Raw genomic sequence first — 13,465 nt, 5'->3', positions numbered from 1 at the left:
GTGGGAAAAACAGAATGTGTGGGGATGGAGGGAAATGTCAGTTTGTGGTCTTACCAGTTCGTTAGTGTGATATTTAAGAGAATATGCAATTTGACCCTTTACCCAGATTTTTTTTTTTTAAAGATTTTATTTATTCGACAGAGATAGAGACAGCCAGCGAGAGAGGGAACACAAGCAGGGGGAGTGGGAGAGGAAGAAGCAGGCTCATAGCGGAGGAGCCTGATGTGGGGCTCGACCCCATAACGCTGGGATCACGCCCTGAGCCGAAGGCAGACGCTTAACCGCTGTGCCACCCAGGCACCCCTACCCAGATTTTTAAATTGGCCTATTAATTAGTTGATATGCTTTTATAATGTTTTCTTTACTTTGAAAATCCGTGTATCTTGAATGGTACAAAAGGATGTCAAAAGTTTCTTCCACTTGGGGCGCCTGGGTGGCACAGCGGTTAAGCGTCTGCCTTCAGCTCAGGGCGTGATCCTGGCGCTATGGGGTCGAGACCCACATCAGGCTCCTCCGCTATGAGCCTGCTTCTTCCTCTCCCACTCCCCCTGCTTGTGTTCCCTCTCTCGCTGGCTGTCTCTATCTCTGTCGAATAAATAAAATCTTTAAAAAAAAAAAATCNAAAAAAAAAAAAAGTTTCTTCCACTTTTACTATTAATATAAAGTCTAATTTTCCTGAAGTAATATCGATTTTAGGAGTCATGTCAGCTCTTTAAGTTAGTAACATCATCTCAAAACTATAAAGTAGCTAAGGCTTAAATATATTTTTCACCGTCTTCTGCCTCCTTGTATTTCTGTCTTCTTCTTAATCTTTCCTTTTATGTCAGATAAACCAATAAATATTATTAAATCATACATGAATGGAAATAACCAGGTAACATTTATTTTAGGCCAAAGAAGAGGATTTAAGTTCATTTACCTCAGTAGACCTGAAGGATCTCTCTTCTCATCAATTGAACGAATTTTTAGCACAGATGCTCCAGAGAGTAAGTGCGGGCTCGAAACGTGAGAAAGTACAGCGTGCATAACGAAAAGCACAGCATTTATGTCAAACCCAACCGGGAAAAAACATGTTAATGTGAAAACTAATGGAAAAAAAATAACTTGTAAAATTCTTTCATTTAAAGGCATTTGTTGAATGCTTATTATGTTTCGTGTTGTTGTGAGTACGAAAATAGGCAAGAAAGAAATATACCATGTCCTCAGAAAGCTTATACTCTAGTAGGAAAGGTCACACATTCAAAATTTGGCCATAAAAGGAGGCATATGTTAGGTATCATTTGAGACAACCTTAATCAGCGAAGAAGAACTCCCTTCCAACTGGCATTGTCGGGAAAAGGTTTTGAGGGAGTGGGGCTTGCTTTGCACAGAGCAGTGTCTGCAGAGGTAGAAATTCAGGTCCCAGGGAGTAGCAAGCCTCAGTGGTGCAGAAGTTAATGAAGATAATTCTAGAACAGCTAGTGGGATCACATGCGATGAATCCTGAATGCTAAGCTAAGAATCTTAGGTTTTGTTTTAGTAGGCAGGAAAGGAGCTAACATTTTTAATGGGAAAGTCATTTGATGAGAGGGTGGGTTATCATACAAGTCCGCCAGTGGATCAACATGAGGAACGTGGGTGGAGAAATTCGTTGGGAGACTTGGAGGACATGCAGGGGGAGCTGGTACGAAAGGAGGGAACAGGCCAGATGAGCAGGGGTGAAGGGTGAAAGCATGGGGTTTGTGACTGACTGGATTTGGCAGTTAACAGGAAGGAGTCCAAACAGATTTTAAGGTTTCAAACCCATGTAATTAAAATAATATGTGAAATGGAAAGGAGAAGCTGCATTTCGAGAGGGAGGGAATGACAGGGTCTTTATCGTGATACTGAAATGCGTTCTTGGGTCTGAGGACCTTGAGAAGGATAGAGAAGACTGGACGGACTTTCCTAAGGAATCAACACAAAAGGAGGTATAGGATTTAAGGCAACAGGGGCTTTGCAAGAATCTGTTTTTAGGGCATCAAGTCCCCGAGGTTTCGTAAATGTCTGCAGCGCCTCATGGGATGTCTCTGGAATGGGTGTGGCAAAAATGAGTGAAAGTTGGGGGTCTGGGAGGTGACCTTAACCAGTGGACCTACCAGGGCGGACTTGGAGTTTAGCGGAGACCAAACAATTTGGGAAGGGTCTGGCACTCAGAGCAGAGATGCTTCCCCGAGCGTGGGGTGACTTTCGTAAGATGAGTCTTGCTGGGGGAGGAGAGTCGCCGAGCGGCTCCTCAGCCTCCCTGCTTGTCCAGACTGAACTGCTCTCCCTCCTTTCCTCACCAGACTTGCTCCCCCTTTGAGCTGGGTTAAGATGGGCACGGGAGGTCTGCGAACCCCCTGAAATTGTATACAGACGTTTGTGTTTATATGGTAAATCTCTTTTTCCTGAGGAAAGAGTCCATATTACTCATCAGGTTCTCAAAGGGGTCTGTAATATAAAAGTTTAAAAACTTCTATTTTGTAGGGATAGAGATCATTTAAAACGGATTTCAGAGGAAATACGCAAAGATAAAGCTGATGGTAATCAGTGAGGAAACGATTTAAGAGAAGTGTGGTTGAACATGGAGAATGGAATAAATTTAAGATCTATAAGGTATAAGGAAGAACTTGAAAGACTCTGGAAAGGGTTAGAGAGTTAGTGTTCATATATACCAAAAAGTCTGAGGAGAGTAATTCTCATTTAATTCTCTATGTACCTCACCAATTAAATTATCCCTTTGCTCCTTATAGAACATCCTTGTCCAGAATAAGTTTGCACAAAATTTATTGTAGTGTGCATTTGTTTCTTTTCTTTTTATCTAATTTATTTCTATATTATAAAATATTTAGGATTTTAATCTGGCTAAGAATTTCTCTCCAGCCCCTTTCTTCCAAGGAATCCTGTTGAAATGATACATCGTACTTCTTTATTTTGCTCTTAGGCACCTCTTCCATTGGGGCACATAAAGCGAATGCAAGAGGTGTACAACTTGAATGCCATTAACAATTCTGAAATACGATTCAGGTACATCATTTTAACTTGTCTCTGTGGAAGAAAGTAGAAACTAGTTTAAAAGGTGGAGAAAGGGAAAGCAGAGTCTGAGACATACGTGAGTTTTAAGAAATCCTTGTGAAATTAACTGCACTTGTATAAATAATCATAGCGGTCTTTGAGGAATAGTTGCAATATCTGTAAGATGATAGTATTAATCTTTTTATTAGAATTTGTTCTAAGCTTCTCTTGCCTTACAAACAAGAAAAAAAAAAAAAAGAATTAGGAATCCCGTGGTAAATAGGCATTCTTCTGCAACTAGCCAAGTGGACTCTGATATGGGAATAGTTAGAAATCTCTAATTCTGTTATGTGGTTAACCTTTCTTAATTCTGATTTGTAGCGTGAGTCTTAAACTGAAGTGTAATTCCTTCAGAAATTGTATAGATAAGGTACATGAGCACCGACGTAATCTAAACCTTTTAAAACGTATGGTCTTCTTCAAGAACAAACTCCTCTTCACTCCTCCAGTTACTGAATTGGATATACAAGGACTTGAGATTCTCAGAATAAAGACATAACATAAAGTGGTGTACAGCATAACTATACCGGGATTATTCATCATTACAAAAGTAATCTTCAGATATGCCTGTATATCCTAACCCCTTCCTCCTCCTTTCCTACCCCACACCCCCTAAAAATCCTCCTTCCAGATGGTTACGGCTCTGCATTCAATCGAAATGGGAGGAAGCAATTCCTTTGGCTCTAAAAATGGCGACTGAGCAAGGACGAATGAAGTTCACGCGGCCCCTATTCAAGTAAGAACCAGCTCTTATATCAGGAATTGGGGGGTGCCCCCATGGGGTGGCACAGTGAGCTAAACTTACTCTCTTGATTTCAGCTTATGTCATGTTCTCAAGGTTGTTAGATCGAGCCCCACAGCGGTCCTGGCGCTCAGCACAGAGAGGATTCTCTCCTCCTCCATCTGCCCCTCCCCCCCACTTAAAATACAGAAAAGGAATAAGGAAGAGCAATCTCAGATGCTTTTCCTATTGCTAAAATACTTTGTAAAACACCATCTAAAAATAATATTTTTAAATTTATTAAAGATTATAGGTACAATTTTAGAACAAGAGTGAACGCTTCTACGTATTTAAAATTTGAGGTAATTTCATTAGCTTTTTTAGAAACATCATCTATGGATTACCTATTATGGGCCAAATTGGTTTAGACACCGGCGAAAAGAAAATAGATAGAAAACAATCTTATGTACCCAGAAAGATCTTTAAAAGCAGGTAGGAGATAATTGGTGGGTGGGCACGGACACAAGAGAGTCAAGTTATTTAAATGTAATAGTAAATGAGCCAGTGAAGCCAAACCTTTCTGATTCAGACGCTGCAATGACTTGGGAGCATAAGCTGCTTGCTGTATAATAAAGCAATGCTTGGTAGAGGGGAAACAAGTTGTATCTTGGCTGCAAGATAGAATGTAAGACTATCTCAGTGAAGGTATTTTAACCATGGATTTGGCAGGAATTCTGAAAAATTTAGAACCATGATATAGTCATGATTAATCTTTTCATTTACTTCACAAGTATAGGAAAATTATACTTGCCAAATAAAATCTTATTTGCCAAAATCGGTCATTATCCGTCTTTCTTCCCCTGCCAGGGACCTTGCTGCCTTTGACAAATACCACCATCAAGCCGTGCGCACCTACCAAGAGCACAAAGCGAGTATGCACCCTGTGACTGCCATGCTGGTGGGGAAAGACTTAAAAGTGGATTAAGGACCTACCAACTGCCGATTTCAGACATTTCTCTTTTTTAAACTGAATTCACAAAGAAATATGAAAGTTCAGCTCATGTTGTAACTAAAAATGTTGTTTTTATTCTGGCTTTTTATTGTTTTGTCAGTGATTTTCATAAATAAAGCTGAGCTACCTTCCCCCCCACCAGTGCCATGTTCTTTATAAAGTGCATTTTAGCAAAGTTTAATCTTTTAATTTATAAATGTAAAATTTTTCATTGGTTACATAGTTATTTTTCCCAGCAGGATCACAAGAGTGGCAGCATAGTATTTACCTGGTGTTTTAAGTTCTTTAATTTGAATCTGCCTCATGCCAAAAATTGAACATGACGAGAGTTTTGGTTTTTAAATAGCATGAGCAATCAGTTGGATTTGCTCATCCGGGTACTCAGTGGGCATAGTATTAATGCACTTTCTAAAATGTATAAACTGTCCAGGAGCACTCTGCTCCCCATCCCCAGACCCACCTGCTGCTCCACTGGACTTGTCCCGCCCTCCTGTCCGTCAGGGTCAGATGACTGCCCCGAACCCCATGACTTCCCATCAGTCCCTCTGATACTCTCCTGTTTATCCAGCCTGACTCAGCTCCTTAACGTCCTTCACCCACACAGAGCATACAGCACATGGAAGGCAATAATACAATGGTAATACCTATTACATATACATATAATGCGTGCTGGAAATAATAGTACGACTTGATCCAAATGAGAGAGTAACAAAACATCCCATGAGTACAGTGTAGTACCCAGGCGCCTCAGCACACAATCTGGGAACCATGGTTGTATTAGTTAGGATTCTTTGATTGTAAGTGACAAAACCCAAATGACTAAAAGTCAGAAAATTTAAGGGAGGATTATTTTAAGGATATAGAGTAGGGGGAGGTTGTCAGAACCTATGGACAGACAGAAGAGGACTGACCCCTGGAATTGGCAAGAGAGCAATACTCTTTCTTGTCTCTCATTTCTGCTTCTCTCCTCCACACTGTAGAATCTGGCTGCCTTCCAGCTTTGCTGTTGTAACTATATAGTTCTTATCACATGGGAAGTCTGTCTCAATTCCAAATTCCCAGAGATGAGCCCCTGACCCAGCTTGAGTGCACCCCTGGCGAAATAAACTTTAGCAAGAGGAATGGTGTCTTAGAGTATAAATGTAGGTGGGGGTCATTAAATACACAAAAAGAGTACTAATGCAGTGAGAGAAGTCCTACAATAGGAGCAAACACGCCAGAAGTGGGGCAGGTACCAAAGAAACAGATTCCTGGGGCGCCCGGGTGGCACAGCGGTTAGGCGTCTGCCTTCAGCTCAGGGCGTGATCCCGGCGTTATGGGATCGAGCCCCACATCAGGCTTCCTCCACTAGGAGCCTGCTTCTTCCTCTCCCACTCCCCCCGCTTGTGTTCCCTCTCTTGCTGGCTATCTCTATCTCTGTCGAATAAATAAATAAAATCTTTAAAAAAAAAAACAAACAGATTCCTGTCCATCTCCGTAATCCTGAGTTGCTTCCTTGCTTGCTCTCCCTAGCAGTTCTCTCCTTCTGGACACATCTACACCGCAGTCATTCTGTTTCTCAAGGCTCTGCTCTTACTTGTCTTCCATGGCAGGAAGACCACAGGCAAGAGTTCAGCTCACATCCCTAGTACATAATCAGGTTCTAAGTGATTGGACTTCAACAAATCCACGGACTCAAATGATGCTTTTGAAGGCTTCCCCTGCCCTATAAACTTTCCCCGCACTCTAGGCTAATGTCACATTTCAGTGATCACTGGTGAATGAGCCTGGAAGTGAACTGGGGCGAGGGCCACCAGAAGGGTGGCAGTGAAGAAGGCTATGAAGAAGGTAGAGGGCACTAGAGATACACATCAGCCCCAGTTTACCTGGGGCCAGCTCAGTGGAGTTCACATTTATACACGGATGATGAATGTCTTTGTGCCAGGCTGGGATAGCCACAAAATTTCTGGGTGAACAAAGATAAGTAATTTCTACATATGGCTAAAGAAGAAACATGCTAAAGCAACCTGGGGAGCACCACGTAATCTAACCAAATGGTTTAGGGAATGCTTCCTGAGGAAGAGCGGGCCTACCCTGAGGCTTACAAGATAAGAAATACCTAGCTAAGCAAAGGAAGTTGGAAGTGTGTTCCAGATGGATAAAGAATAACAGAAGTAAAGGTACAGACTTATGGGATTTTGGGATCACCAACATGGACAGAAAATAGCTGTCTTTGCTCCATAGCGCCTAAGACATGAACTTGAAATCTTCAAACTCACATCGCTGGGAGGTGGTATCATCTGGAGCCTTCTTGCCTCACATGTCTGAGGTCTGGCCTGAGATTACGTAACAGCTGGCTCAACTGAGACGTGACTGGAATGCCCAACTAGGCTGGGTTTTCTCACAGCACAGTGGATACTTGGACTCCTTATCAGTCTTCTCTGTAAGTGCATCCAGAGAATAGCACCCTGACGGCAGAGAATGTATCCTACTCCCTAGTACCTAGCATAGTGCTTGGCATATAACAGGTGTTCGAGAAATATTTGTTGGCTAAGTGAACGGAAGAGGGTAGAAAGCTGTGCTTCACATCTAAGGGCCTCAGTTTTCTCAGAGAGGTAGGAGGTGAGATCCTCTGAAAATTAGAAGAGGTGGATGTTGAGAAGCAAGGTGAATGTTTTGGAAACTCGCTGAGGGGGAGGGGCAAGTAGAAGGACAGTGTCATGATATGCACCATCACAGAACTTTCTGTAGCAGAGCCTTCCACCAGGGTGAACACAGAGAGCAGCTTGTTGTGATGACCCAGGGGTTCAGTTTTACTCAGCACAGGCATAGGTTTGGGGTTATAAAAGGATTTCAAAGTGCGGAGGAAAGAGTGGCCCAGGTAAGCAACTAGGACACCAGCTTTCTGGGACAGAAAGAGAGGAAGCTGGTGGGAAATGGAGGGAAGGAGGAGCCAACCAGAGGTCAGATCCAAGGGCAGAGGCGATTGAAGGAAGAGGAGAACTGGAAGGCTGGAAAGTCTCGTCAGAAGGTGGAGTATTGGAATTGATTTCATAGGTGCATCAAATTCAGGCAGTGACAAATTCCAGAGCGCGGTCAGGATGTGGGTGACCGAAGTCCAAGTTTCAAGGCGGGGTAGCTCTTTCTTTGTACGCTTCTCAGGAAGCTGTCAGGGAAAGAGAGATTCTGGGTGTTGGTGTTTTCTGTGAACAACTGTGTCCTATTCCCAACACAAGTCAGTGTTAGTGGAAACACACATCATGATCTTTCTGTTGCAATAATCAAATCTCTAGAAACTGGCTTATTACTAAAATGCTCCTTGGTTACAACATTTCTTTGATTCCTTTTTCATGCTTTTCAGAGTCCCTTAATCTACTGGTAATGAATTGGGTGCAGGGAGCACTTAACCGTGTTGAAGATGCTTAACCAGATTAGGCATATCCATGTACCAAGATGAAAGAATATTTAGAAGACAATATAGGTATACAGAGCATTCTAGTGCAAATAATAGTAATCACAAACACTTCCAGAATGTTCCCAATGCACCGTGTGCTGCGCTAAGGGCTTTACATATGCAAACCACTTAATCCTTCCTAAAGTCCTTTGAAATAGGCGCTATCATTATCTCCAGCTTAGAGGTGAAGAAACTGAGACCTCCAAGGAGTCAAATAACTTGCCCAGAGGTCACATAGCTAGTAAATGGCAGAGCCAGGATTGGATCCCAAGTAGATACTGCAAATACAGCAGTGAGACAGTTTGCCTCTTCCCTTTTGAAGAAGAAACAGAGGCTTATAACTTACTTGCTCAAAGCTAATAAATAGTGGAGCTGGAGTTCCAGCCATGGCTGTCTGAGCTCTTAACATCCAAGCCCTAAGCTCATTCATCCAGATGGTGACCTTTCCTGGTGAGAATGATCTCTGACTTTTGCAGTCTCCCTTTGTGGAGGACAGCTTTAGAAAACCTTAGTGGTGGCAGGGAGTAGTTGCTCAACACATGTTTGTGGAATAAACAAAAAAATGAAGATTACCACACTCCCTGGTGTCACAGTGGACCAGAAGGTGCATTTTACAGTTGAGTAATTCCAGATAAAAACAGGAACATGGTGTTTATAAGCTGCCTTCAGTGGAGGAGAACACAGAGGCCAGGGGAAGGAGAAATCGGGGACCCTGAGGAGAGGGCCCCCAGAAAGTACCAGCAGGCACTGGGACCCCCAGCATGGGAGACGCCAGGCCTTTGTGTGAGCGGGGCGGCACCACGTGGCCTGCCTGCATCCCCCTCTCCTGCCCAGAGCTCAGCTGTGAATACCCAAAGGAACACCCTGCGGCCCTCAATAAATATTTGTCCAATGTGTGGATGAGTAAAGGCAAGAGCGGGGGCGTGTTTTGGAAGTCCATCCCCACCCTCCCGGCCGACCACACCTTAGTAGTCACTCCCAGATAAAACTCTCCCGGCCCGGTAGCTGCCAGGGACAGAGGAGCCGGTGTCGGGGGCCCCCTCGGGACGCGGAGCCATGCCCAGGTACACGGTGCACGTGCGTGGAGAATGGCTGGCTGTGCCCTGCCGGGACGCGCAGCTCACCATCGGCTGGCTGGGCCGCGAGGCCGTCAGGAGGTACATCAAGAATAAGCCAGACAATGGTGGCTTCGCCTCAGTGGACGACGTGAGCTTCCTTGTGCGCCGGTGCAAGGGCCTGGGCCTGCTGGACCACGAGGACCCCCTGGAGGTGGCCCTGGAGGACAACGAGTTCGTGGAAGTGGGTGAGTGGCCGAGTCCACACATGCCCGGGAAGGAGGCTCGGCGGCCCCCGCCACCCCGGGGAAGGTGCGGCCAGCGGCGGGTGCACACACGCCTGGAGAGGGGGGAGGCTTCCCACCCGCCCTGCTACAGCAAGGCCACAGATCCAGAAACCAGCTGCCTTCCCTAGAGGCGTGCCCCTAGTAAGCCACAAAGGTTAGATTCGAACCCAAGACTGCCTGTCTGAATCCCTTTGCCGGTACAGCATCATTTTGAAGATCCTTCTGCCCTTCGAAAGCACCTGAGCAGACTGGAGGCCAGCGGAATAGAGGCCTAAGGGGTTCCGATTGAAGATAAAATAAAGCTGGGGATGAGGGGTGGGGGAGGGGTTAAATCTTGAACTTCAGTTTAAACCGGAGCCTACACCCGACACCTGCATCTCTGCCTTTGGGTTTCCTCCTTCGCAAAGATGCTAAGAGTACTTGAAAGCCCGTGAGGTCGTTTTAAAGCAGCCATTTCTGTAGAAGTGAGAGGCAGTGGAAGAGCCCTTTCTTGGTGGACCAGCAGCGCCAAATGTGGCTCTCCCTTGCAATCTATAAAGGAGCCTCTCTGGTATTCTTTTTTCAGTTATAGAAGGCGATGCCATGTCTCCTGACTTCATCCCCTCACAACCAGAAGGAGTTTACCTGTATCCTTCCCTGCAGACTGTTTGGTCTGCTGTGGGGGCTACTCCTGCCAGGGACCGGGCTGGGCCTTTCTCACACTACCCAGGGTTTTCCTTTACCTGGCTTCAGATACAGCAAATACCGGGAGCCTGAAAAGGTAAGCTTCAAGCCAACACTTTTTTCCGTAAAGAAAATGAGGTCCCCCTCATTTCAGGAGGGGTAGAGCCAGCAGAATTTATGAGCAAACACTATCAGTCAGGACAGGGCTTTATCCTGCTATACTGAGTTCGGAAAAGGCATCATGCTCATTTCTAGCTTTCTCTACTCAGCCCTTGAGCAAGCTGTCTTTTTCACTAGCACATTAATGTTTCAGAACAGGGATAAAATCTCTCAAGTGTCAAAATTCAATTCTGCTTGAGGCTTCCCTAGTCCCTTAGTCAAGCAGCCAAGCTGCTTGAGTTCACGAAGGTCCCCTTCTTTTGTGCAGTACATTGCCTTAGATGGCGACAGTCTGACCACAGAGGATCTGGTCAACTTGGGGAAAGGACGCTACAAAATAAAGGTACAGGGGAAGATGGGGAAGGATGCCCTCTAACCTTTTTCACTGCATATGGAAGTTTTCAGCATGCTCAGCTTTGACCAACATCTTCCTAGCTCACCCCAACTGCTGAAAAGAAGGTGCAAAAATCCAGGGAAGTCATAGATAGCATCGTGAAAGAAAAAACTGGTATCCTTTCTCTTTGTGTCATATAATTCTTTTTATTGACTTTTTAAAAAATGGTCTGTATCTCATGGTACCATATCTGTTTCTGTTTTGTTTTGTTTTTGTTCTAGTTGTTTATGGTATAACTACAGGTTTTGGGAAATTTGCCAGAACTGTAATTCCTGTCAATAAGCTAGAGTAAGTCTGATTCCCTGCTACCCCCCCACCCCAGCCAATGCAAATTCACATGCCACCTGTCCCCATCTTTGAGATTTCTTTCAACAAGAGAAATAATTAACATTTGCCCCAATTTCCAGATGAGGAGGCTAAGACTCCTTTTGGCATTGAAAACACAGGCTTGCTGGTTTCTTCCAGCATGTCACACTGCCTTATTCTGGTTCTCCCAAGATTCACTTGTTCTCCTCTTCATTTCCCCAGCTGAGGGGACACGTTCACTGCAAAGTATCTAAGAGGGGTTTTCCCTTTCTCTTCCAGAGAGCTCCAGGTCAACTTAGTACGTTCACATTCTTCAGGTAAATCATTTCAAACATTAAATGACTTCTAGATCTTGTTTGATTTAATGAATAACGTACAGCACAGTGTGAAGCATCCTGTAACAGCTGTGAACAGCTAGTACATTCTAAAAACTAGCGGGGGGGAAGGGAAGCGAGAAAGCATCAGACAAGACCACCTTTCAGCTGAATCTCAGGAATGGGCCAAGTGGAAGGATGGAGTTGGGGCTGGAGCATGTATACCGCCATGCCAACAGAGTGGTGCATTCAGGGACTGAAGTGAAGCCTGGAACTCAGGGAATGAGTTGATCAGGATGAGGTGAGATGGGGAAGTCAGTCAAGAATCCGGCTGGATGCTCTTCTAAGGGTGTTGGGGAAGATGGGGCTCACTGAAGCATTCTAGGAAAGAGAACTGAAAAGGCAAAACTGGGGCTTCCCATTTTTTTAGAAGATGGAACTTTAAGAAGCAGGACAATCAGGAAGGAGAGCAGTCCAACTATCTGAGTCAAGAAGAGAAAGATGGTAGGAGACTGGACTGAACTGGAGAAAGATTTGCGAGATGGAGGTAGAAAACACTTTGATTTTCTAAGAGAAAAACATCAATTCTGTTTTGCAGGTGTTGGGAAACCACTAATCCCTGAGAGATGTCGGATGCTCTTGGCTTTAAGGATCAATGTCTTAGCCAAAGGATACAGTGGCATTTCCCTGGAGACCCTCAAACAAGTTATTGAAGTATTTAATGGTAATACTGTGGGTCTCTGGGCTGACCCTCCATTAAGGCTGGGCCTGTACCACAGGGAGACTTGGTTGATGGCATAGTGAGGAACTAGCAGGGACAAGATGGCATAAAATAATGGAGATGAATGGAAATGGCCTTGGCAAGGAGGAGGATAGCAGTGGGCTGAGGGTGGGGTTAGAGACACTTACTCCTGTATGCCTTCAACTCATTCTTCATCACCCTTCACTTAGTATTTGGCATCTTTAAGCCTGGAACAAACCCCTTAAGTCTGTCCCTGAGCTCAAAGCTGGAGAGAATTTTTAATTCAGTGATGCCCAGATGTGGTTAGAGAAGCTGCATCACATCATCTGGGAAACACAATGATTCCTGGATGTCCATCCCAAAGACCATTTCAGTAGTCCTGGTTAGTGCCTAGGAATCTAAAATCTTTATGCTCCCCAGACGGTGGGATAGCCAGACTTAAATAACTGAAATTTAACTTCTTGCAAAGATAGAACAGAAATGTAAAGAGATCAAAGACTTGCTTCTGGAGCAGGAAGCCATCTCGTGCCAGGATACAACGCAGTTCAGCTCTTCGGAGCTTACTTCTCAGGACAGAAAAATTCCAATGTGGAGAAAAGATTTGAAATGCTCAGGAGGCCATTATCCCTTCTCACAGATGAGGATGAACATTAAAGATCAGTGCAGGCTCAGGAAACCTCTGGGTGCCTAGAGTTCTGAGAATTCCCTAGGGTGAACTATGATCTGGAAGCTGGCCTGTGGATGGCGCTGCTTTATCCTACCGAAAAAGCATGATTTAGCAGTTGGAAAACACACTGCTATTAGGAGTCGGAGTCTACTTTAGAGAAAAGAGGACTTTCTTTTTTTTTTTTGTAACTGAGAATTTCTTCCAAAACAGTACATATCTCCTTATAAGTGGTGGTGAGGTAGCAGGCTGGGTGCCTAGGAATCTGGACAAAAAAAGAAAAAGAGGGGCACCTGGGCGGCTTAGTTAAGTGTCTGCCTTCGGCTCAGGGTGTGATCCCAGCATTCTGGTATCGAGCCCCACATCAGGCTTCTCTGCTGGGAGCCTGCTTCTTCCTCTCCCACTCCCCCTGCTTGTGTTCCCTCTCTCGCTGGCTGTGTCTGTCTGTCAAATAAATAAATAAAATCTTAAAAAAAAAAAAGAAAAGAAAGAAAGAAAAAGATACTATGTTGCCTATGCTTACCTCCTCAGAGAAACCCTGTGAATACTTTTGCGTGCCTTATCTTCTAGAAAATTTTATATTACTTTTCTGATGTAAATATTTACATTTCCAAACATTGTCCAATAGTTTTGTTTTTTT

At 44.4% G+C, this 13,465-nt stretch overlaps 3 protein-coding genes across 6 annotated transcripts in view; 2 read left to right on the top strand and 1 right to left on the bottom strand.

Moving 5' to 3' along the window:
• LTA4H (leukotriene A4 hydrolase) overlaps positions 1 to 4,946 on the top strand; it is a 29,775-nt gene extending 24,829 nt beyond the window's left edge. For 3 of the 4 annotated variants that reach the window (XM_002919234.4, XM_034644489.1, XM_034644490.1), the window contains 4 exons: positions 891 to 986; positions 2,945 to 3,027; positions 3,707 to 3,811; positions 4,664 to 4,946. In XM_002919234.4, the coding sequence (XP_002919280.2) occupies positions 891 to 986; positions 2,945 to 3,027; positions 3,707 to 3,811; positions 4,664 to 4,781 (402 nt within the window). In that variant the 3' untranslated portion in view covers positions 4,782 to 4,946. The remainder of the gene's footprint in view (positions 1 to 890; positions 987 to 2,944; positions 3,028 to 3,706; positions 3,812 to 4,663) is intronic. The other variant, XM_034644488.1, reaches the window with a different exon arrangement.
• A 2,329-nt stretch (positions 4,947 to 7,275) lies between these two features.
• Positions 7,276 to 8,642, bottom strand: LOC117796303. The gene is made up of 2 exons (XM_034643670.1): positions 8,588 to 8,642; positions 7,276 to 7,953 (listed from the first exon to the last, which is right to left on the bottom strand). Exons 1-2 carry the CDS (start codon positions 8,627 to 8,629, stop codon positions 7,276 to 7,278), a joined length of 720 nt encoding a protein of 239 aa, XP_034499561.1. The 5' UTR covers positions 8,630 to 8,642.
• Positions 8,643 to 8,904: 262 nt separating this feature from the next.
• Positions 8,905 to 13,465, top strand: part of HAL (histidine ammonia-lyase) — a 31,491-nt gene continuing 26,930 nt past the window's right edge. Inside the window, exons 1-8 of the mRNA XM_002919235.4 lie at positions 8,905 to 9,544; positions 10,149 to 10,209; positions 10,316 to 10,343; positions 10,674 to 10,748; positions 10,841 to 10,913; positions 11,021 to 11,087; positions 11,385 to 11,422; positions 12,018 to 12,143. Coding sequence (XP_002919281.1) covers positions 9,298 to 9,544; positions 10,149 to 10,209; positions 10,316 to 10,343; positions 10,674 to 10,748; positions 10,841 to 10,913; positions 11,021 to 11,087; positions 11,385 to 11,422; positions 12,018 to 12,143 — 715 coding nt within the window. The 5' untranslated portion in view covers positions 8,905 to 9,297. The remainder of the gene's footprint in view (positions 9,545 to 10,148; positions 10,210 to 10,315; positions 10,344 to 10,673; positions 10,749 to 10,840; positions 10,914 to 11,020; positions 11,088 to 11,384; positions 11,423 to 12,017; positions 12,144 to 13,465) is intronic.

The sequence above is a fragment of the Ailuropoda melanoleuca genome, chromosome 15 (assembly GCF_002007445.2).
Source record: "Ailuropoda melanoleuca isolate Jingjing chromosome 15, ASM200744v2, whole genome shotgun sequence".
NCBI classification, from domain to species: domain Eukaryota; kingdom Metazoa; phylum Chordata; class Mammalia; order Carnivora; family Ursidae; genus Ailuropoda; species Ailuropoda melanoleuca.
Note: the sequence above shows the minus strand (reverse complement) of the source record. Positions and strands in the feature narration are given on the sequence as shown.

Excerpts from the sequence above, each read along its gene's own strand:
- LOC117796303 (XM_034643670.1), bottom strand. The coding sequence starts at position 8,629 with ATGGCTGGAACTCCAGCTCCACTATTTATTAGCTTTGAGCAA. Across the intron at positions 7,954-8,587 it reads TATTTATTAGCTTTGAGCAA|CTTCCTGAGAAGCGTACAAA; the intron begins GTAAGTTATAAG and ends TTTCCCTGACAG.